The sequence below is a fragment of the Puma concolor genome, chromosome A2 (genome assembly GCF_028749965.1).
Source record: "Puma concolor isolate L17-30 chromosome A2, mPumCon1.1.hap2, whole genome shotgun sequence".
Lineage (NCBI taxonomy): Eukaryota > Metazoa > Chordata > Mammalia > Carnivora > Felidae > Puma > Puma concolor.
Genome location: NC_141668.1, coordinates 82,626,176 through 82,645,822, shown reverse-complemented (window position 1 = coordinate 82,645,822; position 19,647 = coordinate 82,626,176). Strand labels below are relative to the sequence as shown.

Below are 19,647 nucleotides of genomic sequence, written 5' to 3'. Positions count from 1 at the left end.
TCACGCTGGCTAATTTATATTCTTAGGACCAGAAAAGTAAAAACATATACCTGTTATTATCATTTCATCATCAAACCTTTTCAAGAATGGACAAAATCTACATAATTAAAAGAAAAACAATGTGTCGGGGAGGGTACTCAAAAATTCTAACTTATAAAAACTTCCACTAATTTCTCAAATTGGACTTCATAGTACCTTAAACAAAGTTTTACATCAAAGCAGAAATGTAACAAAACCCATTCATTCATTAATTCACACTCATTCATTCACTCCAAAGTTATTTCAGTGACTACTAGATTCGAGCACTTGAGGATCTGGGGGAAGTTCATAATTATTCTGGTGCTTGGGGAACAAAGGCAAATGCCTGTCAGCACCAGGTGGAGATGACAAACCAGAAAAGAGCCTGGTGTAAGTGAGAGGGATGGGGACTGTGCAACACTGTTAATAACATGCCCCTATGTAAAGAGTCCAGCAGCAACTACTCAGCACCAACAGATTCTTTTCATGTCACTTCAATGGAAATCACAATGTACAATGTGAAACCAACCAGTTTTCAAATGTAGGCTCTTGAAAAGAGAACAAACAAGAAACACTGTGACAAACAAAGCACATCTGTGAGCCCAATCCAGCATATGGCTGCCAGTTTGTAACATCTGATTAAACTCCAGAGACATGAATGCTTAACTGGTCGACAGCCATGAGGGGCTCATTTGCACGTTAGGTGCCCAACCCCTCAAGCACCATGCTCATTCTCTGCTTCACTGTAGGCTTAGGATTGACAGTTTAAAAATAAAATGCTTCATTACATACATTATGATTCGTTCTCACAATGAAATACTATGCAGCCATTTAAATGAATGAGACAGAATTACTGTGTCCTAACATATAATGCATTTCCATGAAATATTTTTGAGTTAAAACCAATGAAATCAGGACTTCAAGTGGAGTTTCACATTTTTTATTTTTATACAGACACGCACCCATGTTTAGAAAACTAAACATCAAACTCTAATCAGAGGAGTGCCACGGAAGAGGTGGGCAGAAGTTTGGGTGGGAACAATTTCACTTTTTATTTTATTTTCATTTCACTTTTTATCATTTCATATTATCTTTTGACTTCTTCCATGTATTCATATGTTTTAGGTGAACAAAAGCCCTAGAGCAGAACTCCCAGTTCCCCGAGGATATGGCCTGCTACTTCTTTCATTAGTTCCAGTTCAGAACCAGTATCAGCCCCGCCTGATCTGGCCTCCAGGGGAAGTTGCCCTGCAACATGGCATCACCCAGTTTTTCTCGGTACCTTCCTCCTGCTCACATACACAGAGCTGGAGAGAGGGGCTTCTTGTTAACTGCCTCACACTCAGCACGCAAAAGGGAGTCGTTAAGTCAAGTGTGTCAAACGGTTTCTATACGAAACCAAGAGGTTTCATATAGTCATTCTCAGACAAAGAATCCTGTTTTCCTGCTCACCAGATCACGTAACCTGCTTTCACTGTTAAAAGTGACATAAGAGAGGACCTGAAGGAACAGTTCCTCTGTGGAGACATTTTAAAATAACCTTAGGGGTTTTAAAAACCACACAAATAACAGACTGTGAGCTCCTGATTGAAAGCACCATACTCCCTTTTGATTTCCAGCAAAGAAGGCAGAAGAAACAATGCAGACAATGACTAAGGACCCAGTTGACAAACCATATAATTTCTTTTAAAATATCGGTTCTATTTAAATCTTCTAATGCTAATTTCTAAATCATAAGTCTTGATACAATGTAATATAAAATGTAAAAGAGCCTTGTTTACCTTTTCACAACATTTTTGTCTTCTTTTTTAAAAGAACTATCAACATATTTTCTTTGGTTGCTACTGTGTTAGTATAAATAACTTCTCCTTCCACATTTAATTTTCAATATCCATTTTAATACATATTTCCATTCTCCTTGCTTAAAAATAAAAAAAAAAGTATTATTGTAAGGTAATGTCTATTTTCATTGCCCATAATTTCAATGACATTTTCAGTCAAAAATACATAAACAACATCTGGTCTACAGAATGAAAAATATATAGAGTGAGGCCAAAACGAAACCTAAACCTGATTTCATAAGGTGATACGTATTGCCTTTTAATCACTTATTTTAAGGAGGATATAAAAAATTGCCATGATTTTTAAATCAGTAAGACATTTCTATACCCTTTCACATAAATGGATCAGGAAATTACAACCAGGGTTGCCCTATAAAACATGTGACCAATAAGATGGACATTTGTGTTAACTAAAGGCTAGTTTAATTTATTAAAATTATCTGAAACTATGCATGTTCCCAAATACTTGATGCAACTCTTCATATATCTATTCAATTCAAATGGGTAATGCACACCCTTGACTGTTACAAAATTATTTTAAAATTATCACCCTTACATTTTTTCACCTACTGTTATGATCATTGCAGTTAAACAAGTGGAAATAAACAGAGGCCTAAAGAAGCCCAGTGAAAGAACAAATTTAAAAATCTTTGTAATATTGTGGGTTTAGAAGCTGGGTGTGGCAAGAATGGGTATTAAACAAAATAATTTGTGAAATAAAAATATACAGATCTCTTTGTGAAAAGCACAAGGAATATTAAATGCATGGGTATACTGATCACAGCTGTGTAAAACAAAACACTAATATCAGTTACACAACTCTAATGGGTAACAGTTTTAAGCCACAAGAAGCTGTTACTGGTTTTGTTGGCTAGCCAATGGAATTTTACTCTGTACTTTAAACAGGAAAATTTAACTGACCAAGAAACCAATATTAATTAAGTACCTGTTAAAAACCATACGTCATTAAAAAATCCACATATTCATAACATGTATTTTGATCTCTTTTGAATATTTAAAAATTATTGCTTGAAATGATATTTTTAGTATTTACTGAAAATACAGAGTTCAAACTCTAAAGGGCCAATATGTAAAACATATGGCTCCAAAAGGCAAGAGTCCTGTTGTGTCTAAATTGTAACCTCTTACTGGCATATTATAAAATGTTTAACTACAGAATTAAAAATTTCCACTCTATGAAATATAAACATGGGCTAATTGTTAGGATCATTACTTGAATACAGTTTCTGACACACTTTCAAAGAGATTTATACTAGATCGAAGGATATGTATAACTCTTATGATTTTGAAGCTGATAATATCCCAACTTAAATAGCTGAGCTGCATTAGAGGAAATGTGTCAAAACCATACACTGAAAATCAAAAAGTGCATTATTGATTGTATTTGGAGCCAAGCATAGTTGCATGACTAATTTAGTCTGCATACTTAAAAAGTGATATAAATAGGCTTAAAATAAAAATACACTGAGAAAATATACCCTACATTAATGAAATATGACAGCAATGTATATTCAAATGTTCATGCCTGCAAGAATAAACCTATTTTCCCATGTTTGGGAAGACAAATTTTGGAGATGGCCCACATATTCATCCCTTAATCCTATGGTTCTTGCAAAAAGGAATGCAGACTTCTTTTAAGAGGAGAGCCACAAAGTTTAGAAACAAATGACTCTTTTCTCACCCTTTATCCTATGCCTTTGCTTTGTTTCCCCCCAGAAAGAGCCTGTGAAAACATCTGTGCTAATACAACCTTTCTTTCATATGTAAGACATGGTAGGCAGAGTGTCAAGGGCACCCAAGATTTCGAGCCCCGCACAAAGATGTCCTGGCTAATCCCGCCCCTTCAGTGTGGCCAGAAAGCACAAATATGGTGGCAACCACTCTCTACTCTATAGCACTTTCTATGGTTATGGATGGTACAGCAATTCTCATGACTAGATTATATTGTATCACCCCCTCTTGGTAAACTAAACAGGAATATTCTCCTGCTGGCCTTGAAGAAGTATGCTGCCATGTTGTGATAGGGCCGTGTGGCAAGGAACAGCAGGTAGAACTCTGTGAGTTGAGAGCTGCCCCTGGGGGACAGACGCCAAGAAAATGGACACTTGAGTCCCACAGCTCAGCAAGAACTGAATTCTGTCAACAATCACAAGAACCTAGAATATGACCTTGCACTCCAGAAAGATACGTGAAGTCTTGAAGACACCTCCAGCAGTGAGGCCAGCTGAGTAGCACCCTGGACTCCTATCCCACAGAAAATGTGAGATAATAAATATATGTTATTTTAAGCTGCCCAATTTTTGATTTTTTTTTCTTGCTCATAGAAAAGTAATACAAATAGTAACATGCTAATATGATTTGCTAAAGTCTTTGTGTTCTAAGAGAAACTTAGGTTGTGCAGTAACAAAAACACTTTTAATTTTGCGGCAGTTCAAAGCCTTTTCCAGTTCTCTAGAAATACATGTTTTATACCTGAACTGATGGGTTTCTTTTTATCTGAACCTCTACATTTCAACACCTAACTTCCATTTTCTTTGGAAGGTGTGTAAAATTAGAAGTAAACACAAATGCATAGTATTTCATGTAGTACTCTATATTTGTAGAGCAGTGTGCTATTTAAAAGGTGCTGTGAGTTTCTGCAAGGATACCAGCAGAGGCATATATTCTACCCTCTATAAATTCTCCCAGAAAAAACAGATGGATCAACTAGGGATGCAAAACCAAAAGCTCATTGGCAACACTTAGAGCAAAACTGGCTGTTGAGACATCTCCATGAGTAACCAAGTACAAGCTGGTGTGGATGAAACACCATGAGCTATAAACCTCACAGGGTATTCATATATTTCAGGAAGAAGCGGACAGAAGCAACCAGGTTTTGATATACCACAGAAAAAAAGAACTCTCCAATTTCCAAGGGCTCACAGAGAGTGTAGCATTGCTTTAGAACATCAGTTGAACCTGGTGGGAATTTTTGTGGATTTGATCTCTGAGTGACTGCAAGAAGTCTGTGGGAAAAATGAAGCTCTGTGAACCTTCAGAATTCACCAGTGCACCCCCCCTTCCAAGAAGAAACTGCTGAAAGTAGAATATCATTTGTCCAAGAAAAAGATAAAGAAGGCCAAAGAAAAAGCAATATCCTGATAAAAGATGAAAAGATGATAGCCCCGAGAAGATGTGTATACGTACCTCTCCATACTTTTTTTAACACTTCAATGAACAAAACAGAATGGTGAGTTCTAGAACATGAAGGTACTAGAAATCTATTCTGACCCACACTTCCCTTTTAAAAACTTAGGAAGACTAATTCTATATAAAAATGAATAACAGAGAAAGATCCAGCTAAATCTAGTACAATGTTCTTATAAGAAACAAGAATAAGGAACAGAGTAATATTTACCACAAACCATTAAGGTCTGTCAAAAAAAAATGCACAAAACAGATAAGAACCCAACCATAACTTAGTATTTCAATGGAATTTAGAATTAAGAAGAAGAAATAAACATAAATCGCCAATAAAAATTAGAAAAACTAAAAAATGAGGTGACAGTATTAAGGGTTTTGAAATAAAAAAAAACAATTTTAAGAAAGAATACTAAACTAGAAGGAGCATATGAGCAAAAAATATCCCCAAAGTTTATGATATATGAGGGGGGAAAAAAGGTGAAAATAAAAACAAAAAAATAAATCACTGAATCTAGGAAAATGATCTAGCCATTCATTTATATCCTGTATACTCCTTGTATTTATATTACACTTCAGTAAAAAAAAAAAAGAAAAAAGAAAAAAAAAAGAAAAGAAAATAGAGCACTGTGAAAAAGATAAAAGTGCTTCAAGAGAAAGTTGGCCTTAATCTTTAATGCCAGAAGACTATGATCTGCATCCACATTTTAATGAAACTCCTCTCACAAAAGCCTCCAAAGACTTTCTAGGTCCAATGACAGTTTGACTCTTCAAAACTTTTAACCTCGACGATCACTCCTTTATTTCTGCGCTGTCTCACTCTCTGATTTCCCTTCTAAACTTCTTGGTCACTCACTTTTAATCTCTTTGTGGGTTTTTCTTCCTCCACAAGCCTTTCAAGAATTGGTATTTCCAGGCTCCATATTTGGCTATTTTCCCCTCTTACTCAAATTCTCTTCCTAGGCAATGATATCATGCCTAAAGATCTCAGCTTTCACACACACACACACACACACACACACACACACACACACGCATGCACGCACGCATGCACACATCCACACACATGCTACTGATTCTCAAATCCGTATTTCTACCTTAGGTCTCTCTCTCCTGATATCCGCTTAAATCAAACTGCTGATGAGATCTATTAAATAGCTCACTGTTCCCCTCAGAAAACTTACTTCCCACCTGGCTCACCTTATCTGCAAGAAGTGGCCATTTCCTCTTACTGGATAACTGCTTTTACTCTATCTGCTATCCTAAGAAAAAACTTCTTTCAACACTCCTATACTTCCCTTATTTTTTTTTCATTAAGGAAATATAAGGAATCTACTTCTGGATTAAATAGGCAATATTACTATCTTTACTTTGTCACTATTCAGTCACTTCTTAATCTCCTACATTCTAATTATTCATCCCTTTAGCAAACTGTCCTCTCTGTAGAATTGATGATGCTATCATTTTATAATAATTTTTATTATATTTATAATATACATAAATATATATTATTTTACTTATAATAAATTATATTATGTACAATATAATTATATTATGTACAATATAATTATATTATATTACGTACAATATAATTTTATTATATTATGTATAATATAATTTTATTTTATTATGTATAATATAATTTTATTTTATTATAAATAATTTATTTACAATAATTTTCCCTTTCAAGTGTGATTATAAATTCTTTACTACCTGATTTGCCTTATACTACTCTGTCTGCTCAGTCTCTGTTTACACTCATACTCCCTAGACATTCACTGTCACCTATATCATAGAATTTCCAAGTACTTGGATAAAGTGAGAGGGAGAGAAGGCGTAAGATGGAGGGGTGGATGGAGGGAGGGAGGAAGAGAAGGAGAAAGAGAGAGGAGACACATTATGGAACAATTAACTACCTAGGCTTCAATAATTCAACTTATTCTGGTAACACCCTCTCCTAGTACACAGATCAATGTTTCAAATATCTATACACAGAAATGAAAAAGTTACAACTGAGAAATACTGAGCATTTTTAAATGTTTTCACAAAACCTACTCTGCTTTCTTAGCTCCCTCTTGTTTTTCTTCTGAATCATCAAGAAATAAATTTGGAATGGTTTCTAATTCCCTTTAATCAGCAACCTCCAATAAAATGTTGTTATATAACCTCTTGACCACTAAACAGCTTCTCACATTGGTTCCACACTTCCTTTCCTTTGCTATTGTGACCATACTGTTAAATATCTTCATGATCTTACAGACTCTTATAATAGCCTTCTTTAATTTCTGTCTTTCATCTCTCTCTGCTTGAATCAATTCTAAATATTACTAATGTCATGTCATTCAATCTGCTCAATTCCTTTATGTTCTCTATGCTGTCTTTAGAAGTAACAACAAAATGCCACTGCCTGGCATTAAAAAATCTTGTGCCAATTTGCTCCCAGGGTTATCTCCTGACATTCCACAACCTATTCTACTAATGTCTGCAAACCTATCTCTTATGTGTGGGCCTCTGTGTTTTTTAAACAAAGTATTTTCCGGAGTGCCTGGGTGGCTCAGTCAGCTGGCCAGCCGACTTTGGCTCAGGTTATGATCTCAGGGTCCATTACTCTGTGAGTTCGAGCCCTGCGTCGGGCTCTGTGCTGACAGCTCAGAGCCGGGAGCCTGCCTTGAATTCTGTGTCTCCCTCTCTCTCTGCACCTCCTCCACTTGCACTCTGTCTCTCTCTCTCTCAAAAATAAATAAACATTAAAAAAAAATAGTCTTTTCCTTGCCTATAATAATTTGTAATTTCTCATTCTCTCATATAAAATGTTATCAAGCCTCCAAATGGAGTTTGGGGAATCAATTTCTCACTATTCTTATTATCATATCCCACAAGATCCTCTTATGCAATGTACAGAATTTTTCAAAATGTGTTTTCAATCATATTGTTACTTAGAAAATTACACAAGAAAAAATGTTCACTACCATGTCTATATAGGTGACTTATAATAGAGATCCATCTCTGCTAATGACAATCCGCTAGTCTGGACTCTCACACAGATAATAATGACAAACTGGTCATTTTTTTTTTTTAGTGATCTTAAGAAAACGGAGATAGTTAAGAGCAAAGACAAGAAAGTTTTTCACTCAAGGAAATCCCCTAATCTATGTGATGAGGAATGGCTAGAACTCAAGCAGAAAGCTCCAGACTTAATAGCCTGGAGAGTAAAAAAAAAAAAAAAAAAGAAAAAAGAAAAAAAAGAAATTGAAAGTACCAGGTCAGCTGAAATGCAAGAGGAGATATCCAAAAACTGAGGGAGGAGGCACCTTGAAATCCATGTTTACATTCTTTCCCAAATTCTTGGCGGACACCTGACTACACGTGCAAGCAGAGCATAAAAAGCACCGTCTGGAAAGTTGAAAGAGATTTTTGGCTGCCATCCATCACAAGAGATTTGTGAGTTTGAGTCCAGACAAGTAAGCTGCCTACTAGAATAAAAATCAACTCTCTTTAAAAGATAATCAAACTCACAATCTTGAAAACATCTGATGTATAATGTCTGGTACACAATAAAAATTACTAGACATGCAGAGAAACAAGAAAATCTGACCTACAGGTAAGAGAAAAAAATCAATCAATGCAAACTTACCTTAAGTTGACCCAGATGTTTAAATTAGCACAGAGGGATTTTAAAACAGCTGTTAAAAATATGTTCAAGAGCTTAAAGAAAAAGATAGTCATGATGAATAAAAATATGGGGAAATGCTCATTAAAGAAATGAAATATAAACAAAATGAAAGTTTTAGAACTGCAAAGTACAATATCTGTATTGACCATTAGCGGGGTTAGCTTAACAGCCCACTGGAGATGTCAGGAGAAAGGATTAGTAAACTTGAAAATAAATCAAGAGAATGTATCCAATTTGCAAAGCAGAGAAAACAGAAACAATAAAAATGAGCAGAATCTCAGTCATTTGTGGCACAATGCCCCCCCGCCCCCCACGAAACCCTGAAGAAGAGGAGGGCATAAAGCAGTAATATTATTTGGAATTATAAGGGCCAAAAATGTGTGAAATTAGATGCAAAACATAAGCTTTTGTGTTAAAAAATGTATTTCAAGAAATGTAAACACCAATCTCCCACCACCACCACACACAAATAGGCACACTATGGAGAAACTGGTGAAAATCAAACAGGAAGAGAAAATCCTCAAATACAAAGCAACTGCAAACCGGGTAGTATCAGTATGAATGAAACCGGAATTTACATCAGAAAAAGATCAGAAGACATTTGAAGCATTTTGAAATGCTAAACAAACAAACAAAACAAAACAAAACAAAACATACCAACCCTGTGAACCCAAAATTCTATATCCAGGGAATATTTCCTTCATAAATAAAAATGAAATCAAGGCATTTTCAGATAATGAAAACTGAGAGGATCTGTTGCCAATAGATCTGCACCACAAAATGTATATATTCTGGCTTTATATACATGCATACATGACTGTCAGTATACTTTTTTTAATGTTTATTTATTTTTGAGGGAGGGGGAGGGGGAGGGAGAGAGAGACAGAGACAGAGCGAGAGAGCAAGAGAGCGAGAGAGCGAGAATGAGCAGGGGAGGGGCAGAGAGAGAGGGAGATAAAAGATCCAAAGCAAGCTCTACTCTGAAAGTCAGCGCTTAACATTGAGCCACCCAGGTGCCTCTGTCTGTATACTTTGTATACATGTAAATATTCTGACTCTGCACAGGGCAGATTTGCCTTATACATCTCTGTTTAAAGTTCTTCCAATAGATCAGCTGTCTTTTCTCTTTAAAATAATTCAGTGAATACACTTGATGTGTTTGTGTATGCTACTTAGCTTTAATCTACAAGGAGAGGTGGTTACCATTTAAAATAGACTAATCAAAAATCCCGCCTATAAGGACACTTACCAGCTGAAGTATCTCAAATCAGAGGCTCTCTCAAAAGGCAGCTAAAGTAAGCACTTCAGATATTGCTAATTATACGTGCACCTGAGTGTTAACTAGTATAAGGAATATCAGAAATAATTTTTCACTAGTGAAATGAATGTTATTCTTTATATGTGGTGACTGAAAATATTTTAGGGTCACTGCAGCCCTTTCATAAATACAGTATGAGAATCAAGAGACTATAGACTATCTACATGTATGTTTTATCTGCATCCTGTCTTCATGTAGGATCTGCCTTCTAACCTAAAAAAAGGGAGCAGATTCTGACGTCAGAATAGCGTTTAATATATTTCAGAGTGAAAGTGTGACGTAAGGTGCTTGAAAATGTGCCTTATAAAATAAGTGAGAGTTGAGAGTTCATCTGACTTGTCAAAACAGGTTATACGACTGATCTTCAAGCCAACTTGTTGGTCAGTATTATATATGTGACAGAACTCACCTAAGATTTGTTTTCTTTCACCTAGTAGTGGGTCTGGGGCATACAGCTTTCACTCTTTAAAACTTAGCTTCAGTTTGTAATCTCCCTTACCGCTCCCAACTCTACCTCCCTCACTTCACCTGCCTAAAAATAAGAGTAATTACAAAATCAACGTCTTTGCATACCCTTTATAAAATATATGTAGTAACTTTGTTTGTATAAATTTTTTTTTAATTTTTTTTCAACATTTATTTATTTTTGGGACAGAGAGAGACAGAGCATGAATGGGGGAGGGGCAGAGAGAGAGGGAGACACAGAATCAGAAACAGGCTCCAGGCTCTGAGCCATCAGCCCAGAGCCTGACGCGGGGCTCGAACTCACGGACCGGGAGATCGTGACCTGGCTGAAGTCGGACGCTTAACCGACTGCGCCACCCAGGCGCCCCTATAAATTTATTTTTACATATATTCATGGTTGCATTCTAGTTTGGCAGTTTACATTAATAAAATTTACATAAGAACACAACAGAGAACACAGTTTGATATGAAGTAATATTTTTAAGTGTACAATTAAGTAAATGAATTTGTTCAGGGAATGAATACATAAAGAATTTATTGATTCACTGATTTTATAGCTGATGAGGATTTTAAAGGTCCAGAGAGATCCTTTCTCTGACTTAGGAAAATTTTACCAGTACATCACAAATGTTTTTGTTTTTCACCAAAGAAAATACCACAAACTTTTTTTTTTCTTTTATTTTTCATTCATTCATTCATTCATTCATCCATTCATTCAATCATTTATTTTTTAGAACATGAGCAGGGAAGAGGCAGTGAGAGAGAGAGAGAGAGAGACAATCCCAAGCAGGGTTCTATGCTCTCAGTGTGGAGCCTGACGCAGGGCTTTCTCAGGAACCATTAGATCATGACCTGAGCCAAACCCACTCGGGTGCTTGGCTGACTAAGCCACCCAGGCACCCCACCCACTACTTTTCTTTTAAAATAAAGTTCTTTTAAGCATGACTTTTATTGATATGAGTGAACTTATCTTACCTCCAAATGGTATCCAACCCTGATGAAGGCACAAAGTGGGTCAAAAGCTCCAGTACCACAGGTCAGAAGATGTGTCCTATTATAGTGATGCAAAACTCGAACATAATTTGCACATTCACTCTATAGCAGGGAAAAAAAAAAAAAAAAGGAAGATACTGGTTAATATAAAAAAAAAAGTTTAGCCCTTTTTAATTTTTGTATTTCCTAACGTACAAATCTCATGTTTAAGCCTCCCATGGCTAGTGGGGGCATGTGGGACAGATGACAGAGGGCAAGGAACAGTGGAAGAACAGACTGAGGTGGCCAAAGCACACTGCAGTTAGCCACACTGTGTGAATTACACTTATAATGGGATTCGGTCACTTTTCAGGTATTCTAGAAATGTATTCAATATAAAGATTTGCATGGCAATATGTTCCACTAGGTAATTAAGTTATTCCCAATGCTGTTATTTTTTTAAAGTACATGTAAACAGTCAGTAAGTACAAAGTCAGAAAACCAACAATTAGAGAAAGCTTCATTACTCTCAAGGAAACATATACAGACTTTAAGGCATTACTGAGTTTTTTAATGGTTAGGGAAAATAAGTCATATATTCATATTCATACATTCACATACAGCACTTTTATAGAGAACTTTCAAAGAAATATATAGAAAGCTAACCAAGAGAAATACTTATTTTATACCTATAAGACTGCTGTCCAGGAATCAGCAAAAATTTCTTATAATGGACCAGGGAATAAATATATTTAGTTGAATGGTCTCTGTTCCAACTACTTACCTCTGTAGATAAGGCATGAAAGCATCCAGAGATAATACAAAAATGATTGTGGACAACTGGCTTCCAATGAAATGTTATTTACAAAAATAGAATATTTACAAAAATAGAAACTTTATTTACAAAAAAATTTACAAAAATAAAAAACTTTAAAACTTTATTTACAAGTATATTTGGCCAAGAAGCTCTAGTTTGCCTATACCTGGATCCAAATCTAAGTTTTTTGAGGACATAGTATTTATTTTACACACCTTTTATTCCCTGCTTAATCAAACACAGTACCAAATATATTGTATATGCTTATGAAATTTTACTACATAAATCACTAGGTGAGTTTTATGACCAATAGGCTGAATGAAAAGAAGTCTAAAACTGCTCAAACCAACTTGTCTAAGTTAATTACAGCAAACACCTTCTTGGTAAATTAGGTACTGCTATTTCATTCAAAAATTTTTTTAATGTTAATTTGTGTTTGAGAGAGAGAGAGAGCAAGCGATCAGGGGAGGGACAGAGAGAGAGAGGGGGAGACACAGAATCAGAAGCAGTCTCCAGGCTCTGAGCTGGCAGCACAGAGCCCAACACGGGGCTCGAACCCACGAACCATGAGATCATGACCTGAGCCGAAGTTGGACGCTCAACCAACTGAGCCACCCAGGCCCCGGATACTGTTATTTCATTTAAAATAAGTTACAAAATACTACTTTAATGCTAAATATTACTCTAATATCAATACATGCAATAGTCAGGAAATATAATGTTGTATAAGGACGGTTTGTCCTTATAAAGTCTCTCATATAACAGTATCGAATGAAAAAGTCACCAGAACTATCTTACCATAAATGATTCATATTATGGCATTTTCTTGGTAAGAATGAGGAATGTACTACTACCCTGATTATCCACAGCATGTAGATATATTTTCTTCAATTTCCAACTCATAGCATTTTATTATGAGAGTGACCCATATCACTGGAAAAATCTAATCATTCAGACATGTAGAAAATATTCTATCACTAGAAGCACCTGCTTTTCATGTCATCAGACGCTGACACACCTTGAATGAAACGAACAACATTTGGCTCTGCTGGGCTGACAATGACATAGCCTAAGAGTGTGTTCAATTAGTCTGCATCATGCTACGAACTAAGGCAGCAAGAATGTCTTGACTCACTCCTTGGCTGTGACCCAGTTGCTACAGAGACTCAGGAGTTGGTGTAACGTGTGTTAGCCTTTTACATGTTTTTGTTTTTGTTTTTCTCTCATTATAAAAAAGAGGAAAAAAAAGGATAAGTTAACTTTCAAAAGGAGATGTGCATGCCTTCTTCCAAACACGTGTACTGTGTCATCAGCAGCTACTCCAGGCACAGGGAAGTCCCTTCGTACATGTTTTAGTGTGCTCAGAACTGGGTCGGGGCCACTGCTCCTGCACAATCTCACACGCTGCAGGGAAGTTATGGAGAGATGGAATGTTAATTCTTCCAATAAGAGAGACCCTAAGCACATCGTGGAAGAGGTAAAGCATGCATACTGCCTTTGCCTTCTCCTTTCTTTTCATTTTCTCTCCTTTTGTTTCTTTAGTAGGTTCTAATGGACTCATCAAAGCAAAATGAAATCTCACAAAGAATGTACTTCGCTTTCCCTTGAATTAAAATTTGACCCGAAATTATTTTTTCCACAAATATGTAGGAAATAAGCATTAGTATAAGAAATTCTTAAATCTGAGTGGATAAAAATAAAACAAAAACCAAGACCCGCTTTACTCGCTTTACTCTAACCCTTCGTTGAAATTAACTTGTAAATAACTATGTCTAAATGTATATGTATATATGGGTACATGTACATATATTTTTTTTCTTCCTGAATCAACTGCATATATGCCTTTTGGGAGCAAATAAAAGGTTAGGGAGTCAGTCCCTTGTGACTGACCAGGGATATAATTGATGATGTGTTTAATTTACAATGAGTAATACTTACTGCGTCTTTTCCTTTCATTATGCATTCTTCTATTTTTAGTGCTGTGCTAGGCCAGTGTATCTGAAATAAAAGACAATGCACTATTATGCAAATGCATACAAAAATAAACCATACTGAAAAACCATTTCATTTTTTCTGGAATTCCAATATGTTCATTTTTTTCTATTTCCTCAGAAGATAAATTAAGACTTTATCTTCTTTCCATCATTATTCGTGTAATGAAGGCACTTTCATTTGAGCTTTTATTACAGGCTAAAACTTAGTTAAAAAAAAAAAAAGTCTTTCTTAAGGCTCCTTCAAGTCTCAGCCTTTCAGAAGCCACCCACAATTCAAGCAGCCCTGCTCTGTACTTAACCTGCCCTGAATTCTGCAGTCCAGTCTCTCCACTGAACCTGACTGTCTGCTCCTCCTGGTCAGGCACCACCTTGAGTTCCCTTTGCATTTTTACCACTGAGCCCAGAGCTTGGCGTATGGGGACTTGGTAGTGTTTGCTAAGTGATGGGATGAAAGGATGCATGACTCCTACATCCTGGATGGACACCCAGACTGCCTCCAAACCTCTAGCACAACAAGCATGGCACATCTTTGTACATGTCCCTCTGAGATCTATAAAAGTGCATCATTGCTATCATATGGTACCAATGGAGTGGGATTGGTATACATGACTCAGTAGTAGAAATACTGGGTCTTAGGCAAACACAAATTTAATCTGTTAACATAGCGCCACACTGTTCTCTAGAATGGCAACATGTTCATACTCCACCAGCAATATCCCGTATCCTCACTGACACCTGCATTACCAGCTTTCTAATTTTTGTACTAAACACCTCAAATTCAGTATTTAATTTAATCCTTACTACAACTTTATCAAAGATATGGTATTACTTCAGGACCTCATTTTTTTTTTTTTAATTTATTTTAACGTTTATTTATTTTTGAGACAGAGAGACAGAGCATGAATGGGGGAGGGGCAGCGAGAAATGGAGACACAGAATCAGAAGCAGGCTCCAGGCTCTGAGCAAGCGGTCAGCACAGAGCCTGATGCGGGGCTTGAACCCACAAACGGTGAGATCATGACCTGAGCCGAAGTCGGACACTTAACCCACTGAGCCACCCAGGCGCCCCAGGACCTCCTTTTTTAAAACAAATTTTTTTTTATGTTTATTTACCTTTTGAGAGAGAGAGAGAGAGAGCGAGAGAGAGAGAGAGAGAGAGAGAGAGAGAGAGAGAGAGACTGGGCGCAAGTCAAAGGGAGACAAAGAGGAAGGAGACACAGAATCCAAAGCAGGCTCCAGGCTCTGAGCTGTCAGCACTGAGGCCTGATGACGGGCTCAAACATAGGGACTGCGAGATCATGACCTGAGCCAAAGTCAGAGGCTCAACTGACTGAACCACCCAGGTGCCCGAGGGGCCTCCTTTTAAAAACAAAAAAATGTGTGTTTCTCTGTCTAGCTCCACAACACATTAGATCTATGGTTTGGAACTCAAATGTGATCCATATAAGTGTAACAAGTGGTAAGTTTATCCCCACATCTGCTCGATCAATCACCCACCCCCTCCCAGACTGAAAAAGCTCAACTGAGCCCTTTTCTTATGTCTCTCAGAATTCTGGGGAGCATCATCTCATGCTAATGTGTCATCTTCATGGTTTCTGCTGACCAAGTGATAGTAAATTCTGTTTTGGGAGATGCTGGCTCTCATGAGAATACTCTAATTTTTTCTTGATTGCCTTCAAAGGTTTTCTCCTTAGATCCACAAGTACTGGGGTACAGGACTGCTAAGAAGTTCTACTTTTTCTACTTCATGGCACTTTGAGCTAGGCTACATCAGTATTTCTTTGGTTCTCTTCTGTTTTAGCCAATCACTTTCTGTTCCCAAGTTAACATTCTGGTGAAGGAATGGAAACTTTCCAGTAGAGTAGCCTGGGGCTCTTAAGGTATTAATATTTCTACACATAACTTTCTCCTCCTCAGGGTGCTCATGAGTCCCCAGAGGAAGGGTTCAGGGATATCTTTCTACAACTCAGGGTCAATGTTTCCTGTCATTAGAGTATAGTTTAGGCCTGGGCCAGTCAGCCAGACTCTTTTCCTATCTATGGCAATTTGTCCCTGTAAGGTCCCTATTATCTCTCCCTGATTTCTCCCCTCTCTCCACCTACCACCTACCACCATCCCATTCTGTGCTCTGCTAGCCTAAGAAAAAACTCTGGTTATCAAACTCAATATTCGATGTTGCTGATTGGAGGTATTTTTTTATTTAGTGAGCACACTGTTTAATTATTTTTTAATTAGTCGCCAACGTTTACAAATGAGAACTTTTGCATAAAAATCAAAACTTTGTGATTTGCTTCAGATTTTTCTTTTACCTAATTGACCCCTGCAGTCATTTGAGTTTTTGAAAACTGATTTTCTATATGCATATATATGTGTGTGTGTATATAACTGATTACATGTAACTGATTATAAAACATATATATATATATTTGAATCCCACATATGGTCAAGATTTAATTTTTTTTAAAGCTATGTCCCATAAAAGTAATAGGTTAGGCATGTAGAAGAGGCTTATCACATACTATGTAGCCAAATCCAATCTGATACATGAATAATATCAGGAATTTATAAAAGTAGGGTCAATGGCATTTTATTCTGATGCTTTTTACATAGCTACATGTATTATCATAGAAACAAGCATTCTATGGCTTGAATTACAGGTGTAACATCTTACTTTGATATTCTTATTAGTGTAACAGGTCCGACCAGGTTTCTTACTAACAGTACTCAACACCAGGTGTTCTCTTGCTTTCCTAATGCAGTATATAAACTTTAAAAAAAATCATGTATGTATATTTGTTTTACAACATAGCAAAATGACAAAGGAAAAAAGTAGGAGTGTGAAAGAAAACCAACTAAAAAGCCAAAGGCACAACACATAAAATCCTAGAATCGATGTGTATGATGGAAGCGGTGGATCCCGCAGTGAATCACACATGAATCAGGAAGACATCACATAAACACATCAGTGTCAGGGACAGATACACGCTTGCATCAGCTTCAACAGAGTCACTAATACCATTACAGGGTAAACCTCCTAGAAGTGAAGTTGAATAAAAATTTTAGTGATCCATTATTTTGCAAAACATTTTTGCACCTGGGGTGAGATTTTTTTCAGATGATTTCTAAGACCCATTTTCACTTGAGATTCAATTTAGTTTTGGAATTAAGACTTTACTGTAGATGTGTGAACTATTCAAAAGGATATGCTAGAACATGTGCATATATATATATATATACACAAATATGTGGAATGTATACATAGCATATATTATATATACGCTGTATATTATATATACACAAGTATAAATACAAATTTATTTTAGGATCGTCTATCACTGGATATATTTTCATGACTAATTAATTATCAGCATCAATAAATCAGAAAATACATTTATAATGCTTTATATTCTTTTTTTTTTATTTATATATGAAATTTATTGTCAAATTGGTTTCCATACAACACCCAGTGCTCATCCCAAAAGGTGCCCTCCTCAATACCCATCACCCACCCTCTCCTCCCTCCCACCCCCCATCAACCCTTAGTTTCTTCTCAGTTCTCAACAGTCTCTTATGCTTTGGCTCTCTCCCACTCTAACCTCTTTTTTTTTTTTTTTTTTCCTTCCCCTCCCCCATGGGTTCCTGTTAAGTTTCTCAGGATCCACATAAGAGTGAAACCATATGGTATCTGTCTTTCTCTGTATGGCTTATTTCACTTAGCATCACACTCTCCAGTTCCATCCACGTTGCTACAAAAGGCCATATTTCATTTTTTCTCATTGCCACGTAGTACTCCATTGTGTATATAAACCACAATTTCTTTATCCATTCATCAGTTGATGGACATTTAGGCTCTTTCCATAATTTGGCTATTGTTGAGAGTGCTGCTATGAACATTGGGGTACAAGTGCCCCTATGCATCAGTACTCCTGTGTCCCTTGGATAAATTCCTAGCAGTGCTATTGCTGGGTCATAGGGTAGGTCTATTTTTAATTTTCTGAGGAACCTCCACACTGCTTTCCAGAGCGGCTGCACCAATTTGCATTCCCACCAACAGTGCAAGAGGGTTCCCGTTTCTCCACATCCTCTCCAGCATCTATAGTCTCCTGATTTGTTCATTTTGGCCACTCTGACTGGCGTGAGGTGATACCTGAGTGTGGTTTTGATTTGTATTTCCCTGATAAGGAGCGACGCTGAACATCTTTCCATGTGCCTGTTGGCCATCCGGATGTCTTCTTTAGAGAAGTGTCTATTCATGTTTTCTGCCCATTTCTTCGCTGGGTTATTTGCTTTTCGGGTGTGGAGTTTGGTGAGCTCTTTATAGATTTTGGATACTAGCCCTTTGTCCGATATGTCATTTGCAAATATCTTTTCCCATTCCGTTGGTTGCCTTTTAGTTTTTCTGGTTGTTTCCTTTGCTGTGCAGAAGCTTTTTATCTTCATAAGGTCCCAGTAATTCACTTTTGCTTTTAATTCCCTTGCCTTTGGGGATGTGTCGAATAAGAGATTGCTACGGCTGAGGTCAGAGAGGTCTTTTCCTGCTTTCTCCTCTAGGGTTTTGATGGTTTCCTGTCTCACATTCAGGTCCTTTATCCATTTTGAGTTTATTTTTGTGAATGGTGTGAGAAAGTGGTCTAGTTTCAACCTTCTGCATGTTGCTGTCCAGTTCTCCCAGCACCATTTGTTAAAGAGACTGTCTTTTTTCCATTGGATGTTCTTTCCTGCTTTGTCAAAGATGAGTTGGCCATACGTTTGTGGGTCTAGTTCTGGGGTTTCTATTCTATTCCATTGGTCTATGTGTCTATTTTTGTGCCAATACCATGCTGTCTTGATGATGACAGCTTTGTAGTAGAGGCTAAAGTCTGGGATTGTGATGCCTCCTGCTTTGGTCTTCTTCTTCAAAATTACTTTGGCTATTCGGGGCCTTTTGTGGTTCCATATGAATTTTAGGATTGCTTGTTCTAGTTTCGAGAAGAATGCTGGTGCAATTTTGATTGGGATTGCATTGAATGTGTAGATAGCTTTGGGTAGTATTGACATTTTGACAATATTTATTCTTCCAATCCATGAGCAGGGAATGTCTTTCCATTTCTTTAAATCTTCTTCAATTACCTTCATAAGCTTTCTATAGTTTTCAGCATACAGATCCTTTACATCTTTGGTTAGATTTATTCCTAGGTATTTTATGCTTCTTGGTGCAATTGTGAATGGGATCAGTTTCTTTATTTGTCTTTCTGTTGCTTCATTGTTAGTATATAAGAATGCAACTGATTTCTGTACATTGATTTTGTATCCTGCAACTTTGCTGAATTCTATAATGCTTTATATTCTTAACACACTTAGGAGAAGCA

General features: G+C 36.8%; 1 protein-coding gene across 1 annotated transcript in view; it reads right to left on the bottom strand.

The window, feature by feature from the left end:
• The window catches only part of SEMA3E (semaphorin 3E), a 244,988-nt gene that overhangs the window by 75,354 nt on the left and 149,987 nt on the right, over positions 1–19,647 (bottom strand). The window contains exons 3-4 of the mRNA XM_025929642.2: positions 14,244–14,303; positions 11,492–11,611 (exon numbers count right to left, since the gene is read on the bottom strand). Coding sequence (XP_025785427.1) covers positions 11,492–11,611; positions 14,244–14,303 — 180 coding nt within the window. The remainder of the gene's footprint in view (positions 1–11,491; positions 11,612–14,243; positions 14,304–19,647) is intronic.